General features: G+C 43.1%; 1 protein-coding gene across 1 annotated transcript in view; it reads right to left on the bottom strand.

Annotated features, from left to right (window-relative positions):
• Window positions 1–18,396, bottom strand: part of RYK (receptor like tyrosine kinase) — a 51,331-nt gene extending 32,935 nt beyond the window's left edge. The window contains exons 1-4 of the mRNA XM_054385911.1: window positions 18,087–18,396; window positions 2,685–2,806; window positions 1,548–1,647; window positions 224–358 (exon numbers count right to left, since the gene is read on the bottom strand). Coding sequence (XP_054241886.1) covers window positions 224–358; window positions 1,548–1,647; window positions 2,685–2,806; window positions 18,087–18,396 — 667 coding nt within the window. The remainder of the gene's footprint in view (window positions 1–223; window positions 359–1,547; window positions 1,648–2,684; window positions 2,807–18,086) is intronic.
• Window positions 18,397–20,214: the final 1,818 nt, after the last annotated feature.

Raw genomic sequence — 20,214 nt, 5'->3', positions numbered from 1 at the left:
ATATATATAAAAGTCAGTCAATGCAGCAGAGCACTTAAGGAATTCACTACTCAGCCTCTGCTTTTACCAAGTCCCCATTTATCTCTGAAAGGCAAAATGTTACCTGGTTTCTTCTTACCCTCTCCAACATTCGCTCCCAGGAACTGTTACTCACCTCCCATTCCTTTTTCTATCATTCTTTAACACTAAAAGCTTTTTAATATGTGAAACTTGAGTGTCTTACTTCTATAGCACATTTTCCTTCGTTTGAAATTTAAAACTGTGATGTTTTTTGATAAATTTATTGTCAAGTTGAGCTGCATTAGTATTGTGATCTCAGAGTCGAGTCTGCCAGTGCAGGAGAGTTCAACACGAAACACTGCAAATAGACAGCAAAAGAAGCATTACAATGAAGTATAAGCACATTTCAGACATTGTGGTGAAAGTATATTTCAATGATAAGGTTCTTCTAAGATGATGTTTATAATGTACATCTTTAAAGAATGTGCTATTAAGAAATGCTATTTTTGTACTTCGCAATTTCAGACAACTACTAAAGTATTAAAGGATTTATTTAGATCTATGACATAGGTTTATTTAAAACCTATGTGAGTTGTATATTACAACCTTACAGATTTCTAAAATTCTATTTGTGGATAACTGACCATTAGCTATCCATTAGCTTTGGAGTTAAAGTGCTGTCACAAGAGAAACCTCCTTTAGCACAGAATACCAGAAAACTGAGTTTTCTTATTGCTTTTTCAAATGCTATGGCAGTACAATCTTTTCACAGCCATGAAGTTGAAATGCTTTTGTCTCTGCAAATCTGACTGGAATCAAAGCTTAAACTAAACCAATATTATTTACTTTCTAGCTTATATGCCAGTACAATTTATTGTAACAAGTTGAATTCCTCCAGTGCCTGCTTTCACAAAAAAAAGTGGCAGGCAACCAAAACCTCAATATGTTATTTTATAGCCCCTGAAGGGTCTAACAGAGCACAAGACAGTGAGGAATCCTACTCCAACAAGCATGAATGACGATTACTTGCACAGTTGAAACAAATGCAGTTGTTTCTAGCATAAATTCTATGAGGAGCTAGTACATATTCAAAATGGCTTTCTCAGTTTTAAACTTACCATAAACACTTTAATATATTAACAATTCCCACACATCTTGGAACGTCATCTTTACAGGCTAGAGAAATGAATGGATTTTTAAATCCATGTAATTGTTTATCATTATCATTGGTGAAGGAGAACAAGAACCTTGCGGGTGTACATATACATTAAAAAATGTTACCTTCCCAGGAAAGTCTCTGTCCTCCACTAAACAAAGGGAAGAAAGTATTACTCTCAGACTAATACTTTCAATCTATAATACCCATTTAGCAATGTCATAATAAGTGTTGCAGAAGACCTATAAACGTAACATGTTTAATAGAGGGAAATTATGCTTTTAAGCAGCACTACATACATTTAGGGGAAAAAAATAAAAAGAAAAGTACCACTAGAAAGTATAGTTAGTATCAGCACTACTTGTGCACTTTTAGGAGGCAAGGAGTTTACCTGAAAGGGTCCGAGGAACTTCTCCTTGTAAAGAAATGTTGGCCTGGGGGACAGCCATAGCCATGGGATTATCTACTTGAAATCCCAGTTTATACTCAACCTGTAACAACAGTTGAGAGACAGAAAATAGGTAAGAAATTTCTACAGTAGTAAAAAGAAATTCCACATATCTTTTCAAAATTCTTCCTGAAATCTAAAAAAAAAAAAAAAAAAAAAAAAAACTATCCTATTTTCCAAGAAAATTCACCCAAAAGTTCAAAATGCCCAAAGAAACAGGGCAGGGACAGTGATGCAGGTAGCTTTTGGGTGAAGCTGTAACAAGGAAACTCCTACTCAAAAGAACAAGTGACAGAACTGCCTGTGAAGGCAGAATATGGTATAAAGCAGAAAGGCTGGCTTGCACTCTGTCCAATACTGTTGCAGGCCAAAATTCATGTCTCATAAGAAGTTACACCTCAAAGGGAAGAACACTGACAAACAATATTCAGCACTGGTGGAGTTGTTGCTCCTACCACAGTCTTTCATACCACAGGACATAAGAGTAACCATCACTCAGGTTTAAAAAGAACAGAATGGCCATCTGGCAGACACTAAACATCATTTCATGTACAAAAATAAATTAACTGATTGGAAATGCTTCAAAACATTAAGAGTACATAGTATTTATGATAGTTGTTGCTGCATGCTCCAAACACAGTGGTTAAATGAAATAAAAATCCCTTTCCATTTCATTGGAGATCAGTAATAACTGCTAGATGCTACATTTACAGATTCTTTCTGTTCCTAAACATATGTTTCTAAAAATCTCTTAAATACAATTGCTCTACATTTAATTTCCAGAGGCTTCAGCTCATGGCTGCCCCTTCTGTGTGTTCAATGCATCACCAGAAGAGATCCCACAGCCAGTAGCTTAGATTATATACACTTGCAGCTTGCCAGAAGCAAGCATGAAGCATTTCAAAAGGAGTGCTTAACCTTTCTAAAACAAGAAAGGAACACATTACCTTAACTTGCTGCCTGCGATCACACATTTCTTTTGCACCTAGCGTATGCTAATGAGTACAAATTAAAAAAAAGCCATGAAGTTATGAGTATTCAGTACACATTACAGATCACACAGAAGTTATGCCTGCTTGCCTTGGATTTAGCATGCCAGCTGAAGTGAAGATTGTTGGTCTCGCTGGGGATTAATAGATTGAAGGACAATGCGTAGTGATTAACCACATCATTCCTCACGTAAGACAACTCTGCATCAAGACCTGCAATGAGAAAGAAAAGAGTAAGACAGGGAAGAACACAACCAACACTAACACACTGGAACCTCTCAGTACCAACAGCTTCACTTGAATCAAAATACCACTCAGAGCAGGTGATGCAGGAACACATCCAGGCAGGTTTTGAAAGTCTCCAGAGAAGGAGATGCCCTAGCCTCTCTGGGCAGCCTGCTCCAGGGCTCCAGCACCCTTATAGTGAATTTTTCCCTCATGTTTAAGTGGAACTTCTTGTGTTCCAGGTTGTATCCACTGCCCCTTGTCCTATCACTGGGCACCACTAAAAAGAGACTGTCACTTTCTTCTCAACACCCACTCTTCAGATATTTGTAAACATTAGTAAGATCACCTCTCAGCCTCCTCTTCTCCAGACTCAACAGGCCTGTGTCTGTCAGCCTTCCCTCATATGATAGACGTTCTGGTCTCCTCAGTATCTTACTGGTCCTGTGCTGGACTCTCTTCAGTAAATCCCTGTCTCTCTTGAACTAGGGTGCCCAGAACTGGACACAATACTCCAAGTATGGCCTCAGTAGGACAGAGTAGAGGAGAACCTCCCTCAATGTGTTGACCACAGTCTTCTTAATGCAACCTAGGATGCCACTGGCCTTCTTGGCCATAAAAGCACATTGGTGGCTCATGGGTAACTTACTGTCCACCAGGACTCCCAGGTCCTTCTCCATGGTTGCTGCTTTCCAGCAGGTCAACACGTAGTCTGTACTGGTGTAGGGGGTTACTTTTGCCCAGATGCAGGAGTCTCCATTTGCCTTTGTTGAAACTCATTAGTTTGCCCTTTGCCAGCTCTCCAGGCTGTTCACTGTCCCAGTGGATGGCAGCACAGCCTAAGGGGGTGTCAGTCACTCCTCCCAGTTTGGTATCATCACCAAACTGGCTGAGGGTCCACTCTACCTTCATCCAGGTCATTGATGAAGATGTTGATCAAGGCTGGATGCAGTACAGACCCCTGGGGACCACCACTAGCTGCAGGCCTCCAGGTGGACTCTGTGCTATTGAGTCACCACCCCCTGAACTCTCTTCTCTAGCCAGTTCTCGATCCATCCCACCACCCACTCCTTTAACCCCTACTTCCTGAACTATACTGAGGCTAGTGCTAAACCCTGACCCTCAGCAACACATCTCCACATCTTTTAAACACCTCCAGGGATGGGGATTCAACCACCTTCCCTGGGAAGCCTCTTCCAGTGTTTGAGAACCATTTCAGGGAAGAAATTTCTTCTAAGATCTAACCTAAGCCTCCGCTGGTGCATTTCCTCTCCTCGTATCACTTGTCACTAGGGAGAAGAGACTGACCCCACCTGGCTCCAACCTCCTTTCAAGGAGTTGGAGTCTACCCTCAGCCTCCTTTTCTCCAGACTGCCCAACCCACTTCCCTCAGCTGCTCCTCACAAGACCTGTTCCCCAGACCCTTCACCTGCTTCGCTGCCATTCTCTAGACACACACGAGCACCTCAGAGCTGTAGTGAGGGGCCCAAACACTTCGCCAAAACTCCAGAGTACATAATCACAGATACTGGGGGATGAGAAACTGTAAACACTGGATGCACAAAAGAAACCAACAGAACAGAGTAATCTCAGAGAGAAAGATTCCCAAACAAGGTCTTGAGCAGAAAAAGATGTATGTAATACCTTAATTCCTGCATGTATCGGCCTGAGATAGTGTATATTAAAAAAAAAAGCCCTGCATACACTTTCTTCTCCAATTTCTCCATAGCTCACTCAATAATAAATGGCATGTCATAAAATTGTTTAGGCTAGAAAATACCTTTAATATCAAGTCCAATCACTAAACTAGTACTGTCAAATCCACCAAATGCATAAACCAGTAAAATAGGGAGAAGAAAGAAGCACACACATACACACATGTGCTGAAACAAGAAACTTAGAAAACACATGGAAGAAACAGCAAACTTCCAAAACAGCTTGACTGGGTAATTTTTACATGTGTATACGTCTACACATGAAACCCACCTCAGATTGAGAAAACCTGGAAGAAGGATGGAGAAAGGCTCACAATAATCAAACACTTGTCACCCCTTACTTAATACGAATTTTGAAGAGAAACTCCTCATAGAAGCAATAAAATTCTGTTATGAAAACTGGCATTTACAAAAAGAAACGGCAATCCTAACTGAAGCTAAGCATAAATATCTTAAGGCACAATCATATGTAAAGGTGTACAAAAAACCAATTACCCTACAGAAGATCAATCCTGTCTTTAAGCATTAACAGTGGTACAACACTGAGTAATTTTAGTACATAGCCCACTAATGTTTTAATGCCTTTACTGCCATAAAAAACTACACACTAACAGGCAAAGCCAATTATAGGAACTTCAACAGCATCCTTCAAGAGCAGCGTAAGAACCGATGTCAAATTTTATTGCTTAAAAACAACTGCACTCTAACTAAAAGACTGGCATATAAAAACAATGTAAGAGGTTTTGTAGTATAGCTCTTAACAAGAAAAGGCAGACAATTGCCTGGCTTAGTATCCTGTTTCCATCAGGGGTCTTGAGAAAATGCACAGAAATCACACAAACCAAAGTAAACACACTGACTTTTTACCAGTACATCCTCTGTGCTTCTTGTATTTGTGTATCACAAGCTTCCTAAACTAACAGACAGCATCTTCCAACAGCTTCTCACTAGACCTCTTTTTTTCCTACGAATTTGGACAAATGCTTTCTCAAACCCTGGAAACTGATAGATACGCAGTTGGAAAATGTCAGTATTTCCATACTGTACTGGGGTTTTTTTCCCCTTTTATCAACGATTTAAACACTTCATTTATAGCACAGTTTTTTCCCCATGAACAAACTACAGACAAAACCCAATTTGCCAGGCACAGCTAAGAACCTGTGTCCACAACCAACAAGCAAGCTCCCTACCTCAAATCTGTCACAGTACAGTTTTGCTTTGAGACCACCCTTCCATCCTTCAATTTTCACCCCTTTGCTGCCTCCCCACCTCAGTTCCAAATTCCTGAAGTACTTTGTCTACATGGTTTATTTCAATCAAGCGAGCAAAACACACAAAAAATTGCAGTTGAGCTTGACAGTCAGAAGGCCCACCTTGCCTGTGCTCTGGAAAGGCAGCAAGGCAGGAAGGTGTGTTCTGCCTGACACAAAGAAGCCAGGTGATGCTGGGAGCTGCACCATATCCCAGCCATAAGGGAGGGCACGTGGAAAGACACAAAAGCAATGCCACAGGACACTGTCATGAAAGCAGTAAAAGCCAGAGTTGTAACATTACCCAAGGATTCATGATGCAGCTTGCCATCGCTTCACTCACAGCACTCCATTTTCCAACTCTTCCACTTACAGGAAAAGAAAAATTCTTTACACCCAGAGAAATTACCCAGGCAATGCTGCAGTACCAGGCATGCTCAAGAGTTCCATGCAGGGTAGCATCTAGACTTGTACAGTTAGAAGACTTTAGCCACGGTAAGGTATGCTTTTCTCGATGGCACATGGATTACACAGGTACCCATGGCACAGCCTGCCAGGCTCCAACAGCCCTATGCAGCTGAAGACAGAAGACAAGGAGCCCACAGCAAACAGACTGGGCAGATGACATTCAACATCTCTCTTCCCACAATCTGCCTGGGTGAAATGTCATACAGGTTCAATTATGTTTACTGAGTACCTGTTCCATCAGATACTTTATTCCTTGTTATCTACATATCTTCTTTCACACATAATGCAACTGTGTTTCCTCACTGCTTAGATATCCAGATTAGCAATACTACTACCTCTGGAGTAGACATTAAAAATGGTTAAGAAGCTTGCAAAAACACTTCAGGCTCCACTACCACAGCACTTTAAGTTAACTCCAAATTGCTTTAATTTTGCACTTCACCTTTGTGTTTCAGACATGCATACCTGCATCTGCCTTGCAATGTTCCTTATTTAAACCTCCAGCAAGCCACATTCAAGGATCCAAGCTGGCACTATGCAGGGAAAGAAAAAGAAAAACTGAACACACCTCAGCCAGTTTAACTCCCTGAATTAGTAAGGATGCTCAGGTGCACTTCATAGGGTGGGCAGGATTATAGCAGCACCAACTTAGATCAATCTCATACCAAAACAGCCCTGGTTACCTTATCCAACTAGTCTAGTTTTTTTTTTTTTTCCAGCAAAAGTAGCTTCAAGAGATTATCAAATTAAGCAGGTCACTGTCGATACACAGGCTAAATCAGCAACATTAAATTTCAAATTTTAAGTGTGTACTCTTTCAAACACTGTAGCAATGTAAGATGTATCAGTCTACACAGCAGGTTGCTGAAAAAAGTAAGACAGCAATAAGGTTCATTTACCCAGTTGTTGTGGATTTCAAAAATGTTTAGTAAACTACTAAACTACTACAGGTGGCTCTAGAAAAAAAAACACAGATGCATTGCAAACAGCTAGAGAAAACAGGCAGTTCTTCAGTAATTATCTTCTTGACAAAGCAGTAAAACAGAGGTTAGGTTACATAAATTGCAGAGGAAGAAAATACTTTTGGAAATGCTTGTAGTGGTTTAAGCAGTATCTTGCTGATTAGCAATGAACAGTTTTAAAATATCGGCAGCGGTTTTGCCCTGGCAAGTTTCCTTCAGGAAGACCACATGCAGACAGTGCACAACCCTAAAGAATCTGGTTTCTCATTGCTCATCCTTGACTAACCTACACCAACCCACGTGAAAACAGCAAGACCAATGCTTTGCCTGGATTTCAGAGTAGGAATGTCACCCTTTTACTCAGGCAACCCCTGAAGCTCATAACTAACTTCCACATCTTTGTACCTTCCACCCTTGGGAGCAAACTTGAAAGGATAAATTAGAGCCGCACCCAAACAAAAAGGAAGAATGACAGAGAAAGTCTGTCATTCTTTGCACTGTTTAACATAACAAAACATCTGAAGCAGCTCAGAGAGCAAGGGGAAAGGCCAATTTTCACTCCTAAATGCAAAAAGCTGCCGGGCAGCCCTTGCATCGATGACAAAATTAGATCATGTCTGAACAAAGCACTTCTTTTCAAATGTCCTTGTGCAAATGCAGTCTAGCATCACTTTTTTTTTTCTTTTTAAGCACGATATACTAAAGATACTTGCCTCTATCAGCATAGAATAAAATCAGATTTTATTCTAATGAAATAACTCTATCCTACAACACACACACACAGTAACACATTCTTAAAGACAATGACAATATTCAGGAGTCTGTTACCTGGTTACACCTCATTACTTACACTGTAACACAATTCTGGCAGGTTTTGTCTACAAATCAAGAGGCAAAAAAACAATGTGCAATGTAAGAGTTAAATTTTATTTCTAGAAGGCTAGGGCTAGTATTCACATTGCAAAAGCTACTATTTCATTAACATAGCTACCCTAACTGGCACTCTCAGCTGCCTACCCAACTGCCTGGTAGATTCCTGGCTGTGCAATGACTGAAATTAGTGCCTGTTTTCTTTACTAGTTTGGGGGTGTTGGTCTCTTCCACTGTTGCTGGCTGTGGGCTTGGAGGAGCTGTGGGCTTGCTTCTGCTTTTTGCTGTGCTTTTCTGTGAAACACACTGTACACTCTGTTATTCCTTTAAACTCTCCTGATCTTAACCCACAGGGCTTTGGGGAATTTTGTGTTTCTCTCACTCCCGACCAAGTGGGTGAATCTTGTTAGGACAGGCTCTTGGCATTCAGGCCCCAGCTGAGTTAAACCATAACATCCACTGAACCCTACCCAGTGGTGGCAGGGAACATACAGACCCTGCACAAACAGTTTTGTCATCAGTGCAGAGTTAACCTGTCACAAACTGGAGATGGAATACAATAGCCAAGGCACATTTTGAGAAAATACTCAACATAACTTCAAGGCAGTAATTACATCCCTGAAAACCATTATCTAGCAAATGAGAAAAAACACCTCTTAGCTGAGAGCTCTCATTAAATTCTTGTGAATCTTCAGACAGATCACCCACAATTCACTTTACAGATGCTGTTAAATACAGTTTTCAAGTTCAACACCACAGGCAAGTGGCATTTTTCTTGATAAAAGCTCTTCCTGAAAGTCACAGGGTCAGCTTCTTCCCTTCTACAGGAAGAAGCTTCCCCCAGGAAATGGCACTTGCTCAAGCATGAGGAACTTCACAATTTAACTCAGTATTGAAAAGACAACATTCCTTTTTCCTAGGACCCAGTTTCTTACCCTTTTGCTTGTCTCTAAAAAGCACCCTGCCTGATTATTTTCCTCTCCACCAACAGAAAAAAAAAATCTTCATTTTTCTGATAGCTAGACCACTGTGAAAATAGTTAGATGACGACACTATTGTTAATGGGCAAAACCAAGCAATGCACATTCTGCTCCTGTGAACACCTTCTAAATTTGCCCATTAAACAAACAAAACCAAAAAACACCCACTAGTAAAATTTATAACAAAACCAGCAGTCACTTTGCTACTAACAGCCAGCATAGCACACATGGGTTACCTGAAGAAGCTGATTACAAAGGAAAGAAGCAGTAAAGGTGCACGAGATAGATACATGAGCAAAATCAGTGCAGTGACCTGCAGACCAAGGGGAAATGGGACAGATGGGAATAGTAATGATGCAGATACAGAATTGAAGACAACTGAAAGGGAACTTTATAATAAAAAATAAAGCTAACTTTAATGAACAAATTAAACAACTTAGCACACAGAATTATTTGGCATATTTATGAAATTAAAAAAAAAAATCTATCTCACTGGTAAATACAAATGTCTCAAAATTATTGTAATGTGAAGTTTGATGCTCCTTTTGAATTAGAATGGCAGTAAACACTGCAAACAGGAATAAAACCCAAAGGTTCCATCCATGTGAACCACAGTTACCCAAAAGCACACATCTCAAAATAAAATAGCTTCAGATCAAAAGTTTACTAGTATCACAAAGCTCCTGAACTAACAGCTGTAATCTTCTGAGCCAAAATTCAATCACCTAACAAAGGTATGGCAGATGTCACTTGCATTCATGAATAAAGTGCGTTTTCAGTATTTTAGTGTCACATACCTACAGAAGTAATGCCATTTTATTTTTTGTTGGTGGTAATTCAGTTATCACTGTAGGCAAGACTGTAAGGCATAACAAGGTAAGCCACCTTCAGAACAGTGTCCCTGCCAGTGGCTATTACTAGTCCAGTAACAAGTACCCAACCGAGTACAAATAACTTAAAAAAAAACAAAAACAAACAAACAAAAAAAACCCACACCAATCCAAACATAGACATCTCTGCCTCAATGCCTCAGACCTCTCATCCTCAAAACTCATGCTTCTAGTTTTGTGATCTGTTAAAGGGATAAGGAACCCTTCACATCCATTGAGACACTGTGGAAGACTTCCATCACAACACTAATCATTTAAGGCAAAATGAAGCTCCACATGAACTAAAACAGGTCTATTAGCTTCTGTGGCAATCTCTGCATTCTGGAAAGCCATAAAGCCTAATACACTTTTCTTTTATTAGGAATTAATCCACAAGGCCACCAGCTAACTTGATAAAGGCTAAAATAGGTTTGAGAGGATAAATATCTTTAGTTTTATCAACCTGCTCAGCTTCATTTGGGCCACTGTCATTATGTATTCTGGGCAGCTGCAGCTTTTCAAGCCTAGTCAGCAGTTCCAACACTTAAATGTTACTGCTCTTATCTTTCCCAAGTAGCATGGTGAAACCAATATACTGATTAATTTAATTGCAGCTATTCAACTCCCAGTGAGTGACAGCAAAATTCTAAAGCATCACATTAGGTTCATGCTGTTGCTTCTGCTCCCAGTTCTCCAAAGCGGTCAGCGCAAATATGCGAGTTATCCGCTTGAAAGAAGGCCAAAGGCACAGATGGAAGAGAAATAATGTGTGTGAAGCCTCTACCATCACACCCTTTGTACTGCCACAAAGCATTTTCAGAGAGTGTTAGCATTCATTCTTACACTGGATCCGCTGGTGCTGTTGCCATTCAGAGGGATGGCAAGGTTGAAAAAAAGATCAATTCATCAGGCACAACTCATTAAACTTTAGGCACTCCCTGCTCTCACAGTTGAGACCTGAGGTACAATTTTAATACTGCACACTAAGGTACTTGAGGAATAGCCTCTAACTAAAGACTGAAAAGTAGAAGCCTCAGTAATATTCCAGTCTGGATAGTTTACGGTAGGAATTAGTCATCGAGCAACCCCATTTCACTAGAGCTCAGAACAACTGTGACCAAAGATGCAGTTGAAATTTGTTTCATTAATTCAGCTTTTCCAGTATCCAAACACAACTCTGCAAAGCAGAAGGATGGGGGAGAAGAAAAACACAAGATTTCCCCCAAACCTTCCATCTCTTAAAGTACCCACATACCTATATGGGGGTGTATATATATATATATACACACATACACACACCATACAGTATAGTTGCCTCCACAGCTCCCACCCCAAAAAAATGCCACTCAGATTTTTCATGCCTGTATTTCCCTCTGCCTAGGACAGTGCCTAGGAGCAGTTTCAGTCCCTGCCCTTCCTCCCAGCACCATGAGGCCTTCCTGCTGGCTTTTCTCATGCACACAGAGAGCTCTTTGACTCCATTCCTCTCTCTTGTTCCCATTCTGTCAGCGCACTGAAGGGAGAAAGACAGTAGGTACTCAAAGAGGCCAACAATCAACAGTGATAAATAAGATGCTGCCGAATAGAACACAGGTGTAAAATCACAGCAGCAAGAAACGCAGCTTTGAGTTTGTTGTGTCGCAGTTGTCTCCCCACCACAACCAAACTAGCCTTCAATCTCAGAGGTCAGATTTCTTCCAAGTCCCAGACACACAAATGTTACAAGAGCCACAAACATGTATCACTAGACAGATCTTGGCCTCTTGGGAGCTGAAATGGCTGCTTTCTCCCAGGGCTGAGTGAAGACAGAAAGCAGAGGGAGTAAGCCAAGCGGCCTGCTGCCCATGCAGTCCCTCCTGAGCAGCAAATCTGCAGAGGCAGACTGCTTTGTCTGGGCAGGAGCCAGACTGAGCCCCCAGCATTTTTAAACCTCAAACACACGAGCTGGTGTGATAAAGCAGACCACAGATATCAACTGCTCATCTCAGCAATGCTGAGTAGGTCAATACACACACGAACTCATTATTTCAACAACTTCCTTCTAAATGGTAATCACACCCAATATATTCTTTCAAAGCAATCCTAAACAAGGCTAGAAGCTGCCTCTGCTGACACCACTCTTAATAGCCTTCAGGCTATTTCTAACTTGCAGCAGCTTATTCCTCTGCCAGTTTTGCAAGCCTTACAAACAGTGCAGAGAGTTTATATGACCACACGCACCTCCAAAGAAACAGCTATTCACAGGCTATTTGAACTTTACAAATTAGAAGCGAGGTAACAGAAACCGGGCAGCAAAACTCCAAATGAAGATTGTTCTGATAAGCCTCAAAAAAAAAAAAAATTTGACATGAGCCACAGTACTCGGTAAACCAGACAGACAAGCATCCAAGTGCTTTGAAAGGCTCCAAAACAAAAGCAGATTGCTCAACTCTGATGCAAGTAACTTGCCACAACTTGCTGCAGCTTGCAAGCAGCCAGATGTTGCTGCATGCACCCTCCAAACACCCTGCCAGCCTTTATCCCTCCTGTGCTCCAAAGCAGCCTTGAGTAACGTTCACCTGCAACACCTAAAAACCCATCTAAGATGCACCATTCTTCAGAGTCAAGCACTAAAAAAGCTAGAAAACTAAGATTTAACAACAGGCCAGAACCAAACTAGATTCTGAACTGCAGTCATGTACCACATAGACACTTGCTTCCAGAGTTTAGGGTACTCAAACATCTGTTTTTTAGTGACCATGTCATTTAACTTCCCTTCTGCAGTTACACAGAAGCTTTTTTCACATTTTCTCTGTCCAAAAGCGACACCATGTACAAGCACCTTTAAGTTACCCATCTCACACAGAAATTTACCTTGAGTGCGGCTAACAAAACTCAGAGCACTGGCTTGCTGGTGGTGGCCTTAGTATTGATGCTGTCAAAACCAGACACAGGTAGGTTTTTATCCAGGCCCCAGAGGATTTAAAAAAATCATAGAATCAGTCAGGGTTGGAAGTGACCTCAAGGATCATCTAGTTCCAACCCCGCTACCATGGGCAGGGACACCACACTAGAAAAATCACTAAAAAAATCACACACTAAAAATCACAAGGAATACTTCACACACACTAAAAATCACAAGGAATACTTCACACACACTAAAAATCACAAGGAATACTTCACACACACTAAAAATCACAAGGAATACTTCACACACACTAAAAATCACAAGGAATACTTCACACACTAAAATCACAAGGAATACTTCACACACACTAAAAATCACAAGGAATACTTCACACACACTAAAAATCACAAGGAATACTTCACACACACTAAAAATCACAAGGAATACTTCAACTTTTCGATTATATGAACATCTAGCTCATACCAGCACACCCATTTTCAGCCCCTTTTCATAGCAATGACAACTAACCAGGTAACAAAAGAAGAGGAGGATTTCTAGTCACCCTTCTCGGTGGTGCCCAGTGACAGGACCAGAAGCAACAGGCACAAGCCAAAATATGGGTGAATCTGTCTGAACACCAGAAAAAACTCTTCTACTGCAAGAGTGACTGAGCACTGGCACAGACTGCTCACAGATGCTGAAAAGCTTCTGGACACAGTGCTGGACAACCAGCTCTAGGTGGCTCTGCTTAAGCAAGGGGGTTGGACCAGATGACCTGACAAGGTTCCTACCAACCTCAACCACTCTGTAAGTCAGCAGCACAATTTAAAAAACAAGCAAATCAACCATCTGCTGTACCAGATTTTGCATCAACTTTGTGTCTTACGACCAGACAACTCATTTTAGTAAGCAGCATACTGGCTTCAAACGAAATTCTACAACATGTAAGAAAAAAAAAAAAGACATGTTCAATGTTAAACTAATTTAACTCTGTAATTAAGCAAGTGCAAATACAAAACCAACAGAAGACAGCATTCAGCATCATTACTCAGAAGAAACTAGGTCAAAGAATACGAAGTTTGCAAACTCAATGAAACATTGTATGACTTCTGACTCAATTTTCCTGCAATTCTAATGTATCTCCCTCCTATGTCTGCATTATGACAGCCCTCGGTTACTGTGGCAACATGGTATTTTTCCCCCACAGGACTGAAGTCGCATTTAGCCTTCAGGCTAGATGGTCTCTAAAAAGAACCAGAACCATGTGATGAGAAGGGCTATCCACAAGGCCATTTTCACAGATGAAAGGTATGTGGTCTACAAAAACAAAACCAAAGCTGCACAGAACAGAAAGGATTGTCCTCATTGCTTAAGCTCTTGTTGCTGCCATGAACAACGAGGTGCTATCTCATGCTACAAAAGAACTGCCCACAATGCAAGAAAAACTGCTTAAGCCAAGTTTTCATAGGCAGCTATAGATTCTGGTCCTCATCCTCTGACAGTATAACTCAAGGTCTCCTGTGAAACCGATTTGCAGAATTGCCAGGAACTCACAGCTGAAGGTCTAGGAGATACGCTATGAACGCCTTAAGTGCCAAATCATGCTATGTACTTTAAATAGACCAGACCAAATCAATTATTAAGGCTAGCTACCTGATATTCATGCCTATATTTTACTTTAACTTCTAAACCTTAGCTTCTTATCCACCAAGCAGGGATACACGTGCCTTTATATCATAGGTTCCTGCAAAAAGCAGACCAATGGAACACTTCAACATTAGGCAAAACACCACATTCTGAATTCAAAGGAAAACCTGAACAAATGTCACTAAATTAAGTACAGACAGTACTGAAAAACTCATTATTAATTTAACACCATCTGCCCTGCACAATTAGTAATACAGGGCATTTGCTAGAAAGAATTGATGTGATCAAGTAGTGTTATTGTGCCTCTATAGTTAGCCACTCCATAAGACTAATGCTAGTTTCTTTAGGTTTATGCACAGGGCCAAAAAAGATTGTCCATACAAACCACATCCAAAAAGATATAAAACAACTCCAAAAAGCTACAAATCAGGGTGCTGAAAGAGTTCACAAACATCCCTAAAAAGAGCTATGGTGCTCTGGACATCTGTCCCCATCAAGCAATGCTTCTCTTCCTCCTCCCCAACTCTCCATTACTCTGTACCTCAAGTCTGCTCTCACTCAAATGCCTCTGGCTCCCTGTTGCCATCACTGAAGTTGTCTTAGCCAAGTCCCCCTGACCAACTCTGCTCTCTTTCTACCTTTATTCCATCTATCACTGAACCCAGCCTGGTGAGAGTGGAATCTGACAAGTATGTGAAAACCACAATATTTTATTTTTCCCCAAAAGCTTATAGTTTAAATGGCTGTGAACATTTTCCACACCAATGGCAAAAGGTTTTTCTAACAGAGACACTGTCTGTCTGCCATATAGCAAGCCCTCTTTTCAGACCATGGGAACTCTGCAACTTTTCAAAATAAAGATCCATCTCACACAATAAGGCAAGCCAGTTTTCTCTAACTTTCTTCTCCATAAAGTTCTGAAGATGTCAAAACAATTCCTCCCAAGGCAGACACATGGTCAGAATCACACTGCCTGCTGGTGGAAATCTGGCATGAGCACACAGGAAAGTAGCAGGCAGATTTCCCTGTAAGTCATAGTATCTGTCCTGCTGCCACACGACAGAAAGAACAGCAGCCACAGATAATTTTAAGCAAGTCACTATTTTATTCACGAGAGCCACAACCTAATTAAAAACACAGGCCATGGTTCCGTATGACACCGAACTGGTTTTGAGGAGAGCAGAAGCACTGCAATGGGCCACTGAATTGGCATAGCCTCACTGCTGGAGAGACACTCGAGTACAACCACACAGACCTTACAGCAGGCCCTGTGGATGCCCCAGCTTTGCATGGAGGACACACCGTATCAATGGCTATGGCTGAGTCAACACTTTGTATGCTTATGTCTGTTCCAAATCAAATGTGATCTAAAGATGCAAGAGGATGATATTAAGAAGCACGAAAGCGCATCACAAGTTGTAATAATTCCACGTTGACACTTAGGTTTGTGAGCACTTCAGAAAGGCTAAGAGCTTTCTTTTCAACCACACGAAGACAGCAGCAGAGAGTTTGTTTAGAAACAAAAAGTAAACTTGCTTCTAGACTTATATTAGCATCTTCACTGAAGCTAACAGTTTGCTTCACAAGAACTATCATTTCCCTACTCACTACACATGTCTATTCTGGCATCCACTGAACCAAGGCTTTCTTCAACAATGGTACACCTCCCAGCTCTTTGAAAGATCATGCAAACAGCTGTGTTTAAACTGTAAACCTGACTGTATGCAAACACAATACAGATACTACAAAACTGAACATTTAAAAATAGCTTGGTTTGTTTTCAGAAGTGTGATGAACTAGAACACGCCTGTCCATCCCTTTGGACTCTCTTATGTCAGAGAAATACACAAAGTTATTGGAGATTTGATTGCCAGTGTCCAGTGCCTTGTTGAACTACACCTTACCTACAGCAGCTAATACATGTAAAGGATACCCTTAAAATCAAATCTTCTCGTGCCACCAACACAAGGTAGATACTGAAAATTACTGCCCTACAGATTTCCAGAGATCTGAATCCCACTAACTGAAAAAAAAAAGTGCCAATTTATCTCCACGTTGGACTTTAGTTTATCCAAGCCTTTGGGATCACAAAAGCAGAAGAGATCATTAAGTGTCAGATACTTAAAGGGAGATAAAACAGTGATTGACATCTTGACTAAAAAGTGACTTTAACCATGTAAGCAACAGACAATCAAGCAAGGCTACAGGATACAATTTAATTTAAAAATAATTTAATGACAGCAGATCTTCCCTCCTCAGTTGCTACTTAAGAATGAATAATTATGTCAGTGGACCACAGAAGTCTGAGCAAATCCATCTAACAGATTGCAGGCACTAGACTTGGGACTGCTCAAACTACTCAGCATTTCCAAGATTAACTACTTGTTTAAAAACTCAGCTAAACAGCAAGCCTGACATTTTTATCCTCTATCTGCAACAGAGCATCTGGCAACAAGCTCATGCAAAGTAAAAATGACTGCAATAGAAACACAAGAGTAAGCTTTAAGGGTGAAAATGTTTAGTCTTATCCACTCCCTGACTCCCTGTAACTTCAGTCAGCTACACGCTTAAAGATTTCAAACTGACTGGAGATCTTTTTATTTTGTCCATTTGATGCAAATCAAGTCTTGCACTGGCCATTTTTCAGTTTAGGGAGATACAAGACACTTGATGGAAAAAAAATAAAATCACTGGGGATACCAATATACTTGTTTTGAGACTCCAGCCACCAACTCTAAACAAGAGCCTAAGCAAGCCAAAGCTTACAGAAAACAAATCTTTGTATAAAACAGAGACTTTCCAAGCACAAAACCACTGCAAAAGCGTTCTGCAGCAGGCCAGATGGAGGACTTCATGAACTGCCTCCAAGTACTTGTGCAGCAATTGTCAGCCTGCCTAGAAATTAAGATTCCTTTCACACACGCACTCAATTATTGCCAGGTCTGCTCTCTGCCCTCTGAATGTCACTCACCTTGCTAATTAAATCATGGACCTGAACTCGCCTCTTCCGGTGCTTACTCTGCTCCCATGGGGCACCATCCCCAGTCACTTGAACGATAGGAACCTCTCACGATCAGGGTAAAGCCCAGGACCCTTTTCTTACCGCAGCCACACACATGCACACACGAGGCAGCACAGAGTCCTCGGACTCCTTTTTCACCACACCTCCCTGCTCTCCCAGTCCTAAAGAAACCCACACAGATCCCGAGTTTGGCCAAGCGCACCCCAGTAACATAGCACCCCCACCCTCTCCTAAGCCCCAGGTCCTTCAACCCTCTCCATCTTCCCCTACACCCCAGATCTACCGCCCTCTCCTGAAGCTTCTCTGCCACCACTCTAGTCCTCCAGTCACACTGACACCCAGTATTCCTCCTAACCCCAGCCCCACCATCCCCACTGAGTCCCACGGAGTCCTCCACCCTCTTCCAGACCCCTAAACAAAGAACTTCCCTTATCCCCTTTTCAGTGCCCGGAACCCCAGATTCACCTCAACCTCACAGACTTCCCCACTCCCCCTCAGGCTCTGGCCCCACAATCGCATCTCAGCCCCACAGGCCCCTGGCCTCCATCGCACAGACCGCGCCAGCGCCAGGCCCGTCGCGACCCCAGCCCGCACTCACCGATCAGCTGGTGCACTTCCTCCTCGCTTAGGTACAGGCTGAAGCTGGGCCCGGGTCCGGCGCGGGGCCAGTCCGGGGGCCCCGCAGCGTAGGGGCCGGAGCTGGGACCAGCCTGGCCCTCGGCACCGGCAGGCAAGAGCATCAGCAGCGGCAAGAGCCGGAGGAGATGGCGGCACGGGTCCCGCACCCGGCACGACGACGACGGCCGCCGCCCCGCGCCCGCCTCCTCCGGCGCCGAAAGGGGCCGGTCCCACCGCCGCCGCCTCCACCCGCCGGTCTCGCGGCCCCCGCCCCGGCGCCCCGGCACCATCGCTCTGCGGGGAGGGAGGGACGCCAGAAGGCAGGGACGGGGGGGGGAAGGGAGGGAGAAGGCCCCCCGCCCCGCCGAGCCCCTCACACGCCGCAGCCGCCGGCCCCCACCCCGCCGCTCATGGCTCCGCGCGCCAGCCGCCGCCGCTGGCGCCGCTTCCTCCGCGAGCCGTGCGCCCCGCCCCGCGCACGCGCGGCCGCCCAGCCCCGCCCCCAGCGCCGCTCACCGCCGCCGCCTCTGGAAATCCCGTGGACAGCACTCGCCAGCGAGATGGTGTCTGGCTCTGTCTGCATCCCCCCGGGTGCCGGGGAAGAGAGGGAAGGAGGTCCGGCCCGACCTGGCCCAGCCCCTGCTTTCTGTCGCTGCCTCAATGCCTTCTGCTGCCTCGTCATAGAACGGCAGGGGTTGGAAGGGACCTCAGCAGATCATCAGTCCCAACCCCGCTTCCAGAGCCGAATCACCCAGCCTCAACCGCACAGTAACACTTCCAAGTGTGTTTGGAACGCTTTCAGAGAAGGAGACTCCACAACATCTCTGGGCAGCCTGCGCCAAGGCTCTGCCACCCACAAAGGGAAGAATTTTTTCTCTGTTTTTACGTGAAGCCTTCTGTGTCTCAGTTTGTGTCCATTGCCCCTCGCTATCACTGGACACCACTGGAGAGTCTGGCTCCACCCTCCTGATCCTTGCCCCTTTAGATATTGATCAGCACGAATGAGATCCTCCTTCGGTCTCCCCCAGGCTAAACAGCTCTAGCCCTCTCAGCCTTTCCTTGCAAGGCAGATGTGCCTTCAGCATCTCAGTGGCTCTCTGATGGATTCTCTCCAATAGTTCCCTTCTTGAACTGGGGAGCCCAGAACTGGATGCAGCAGTCCAGACGAGGCCTCACCAGGGAAGGGCAGGGCAGAGCAAGAGCTGAGCCTCCCTCGACCGGCTGACCACACTCTTCTTAATGCATCCCAAGATACCACTGGCCTTGGCAGTAGGGGCAGATTGTCCTGAGGGAAGACTGGAAGGGGGCGAACACCACAGCTCAGGCAGCTCACCGAATTGCCTCACGTTCACCTTCACCTGCCTACACATCTCTCCTCTACTGTCATCCCCTCTATCCTGTATGCTTCCAACCCCACAGCTGGGTCCTGACCATCTAGCACAACCTGGCCTGGTTGTGCCTACTTGGCTGGAGGCAGGTCCAGCAGCTGAGTATGTGTAGTCTCTTCTACATGGCTGGAAATACTTTGCTAAAACATTCCAGAAAAAGATCCTGAAGTAACTGACACTGACACTGATCAGAAAGTTACCCAACTGGAAATACTTCTGGAATGCCAGCATTTTAGTTTAACAGAAGTTCCTTTTTTGGTAATGTGCTGACATTTAATGTTAGAAGCAGATTAAGCTTTGTAGTTTTGTCTTCTGCTTACATCCCTTTCAGAGCTAAGAAATAACAGCAGCCTTGCATTTCACTGTAACAAAGGAGGGCCTTTGATCTACCAAGGATAGTTATTTCAATCCCAGCCGAACCATTGCTGCTTATACTGATCCTAAAGTAAAATCTAATCTGTAAACACGTCTGCTGTTTTGTTATTGTATGAAATGCCAACAACAGTGCTGCATGACAGCTGATATATTTTGAAAGAATGCAATAATAATCAAGTCAAATGACAAAACCAACATTAAATTCCATCAGGAGATGTTGAATCTCCTGTACAAACATTCCTGACCTTTTCCCAAAATCCTCCTCTGCACAGAATTTCAAATATAAGTATTTCTGTTGCAGTTTGGCACAAAACCCTGCTTCAAGAGGTCCACCTTTCCCCTGAA

This window comes from Indicator indicator, chromosome 13, assembly GCF_027791375.1.
Source record: "Indicator indicator isolate 239-I01 chromosome 13, UM_Iind_1.1, whole genome shotgun sequence".
NCBI lineage: Eukaryota > Metazoa > Chordata > Aves > Piciformes > Indicatoridae > Indicator > Indicator indicator.
Note: the sequence above shows the minus strand (reverse complement) of the source record. Positions and strands in the feature narration are given on the sequence as shown.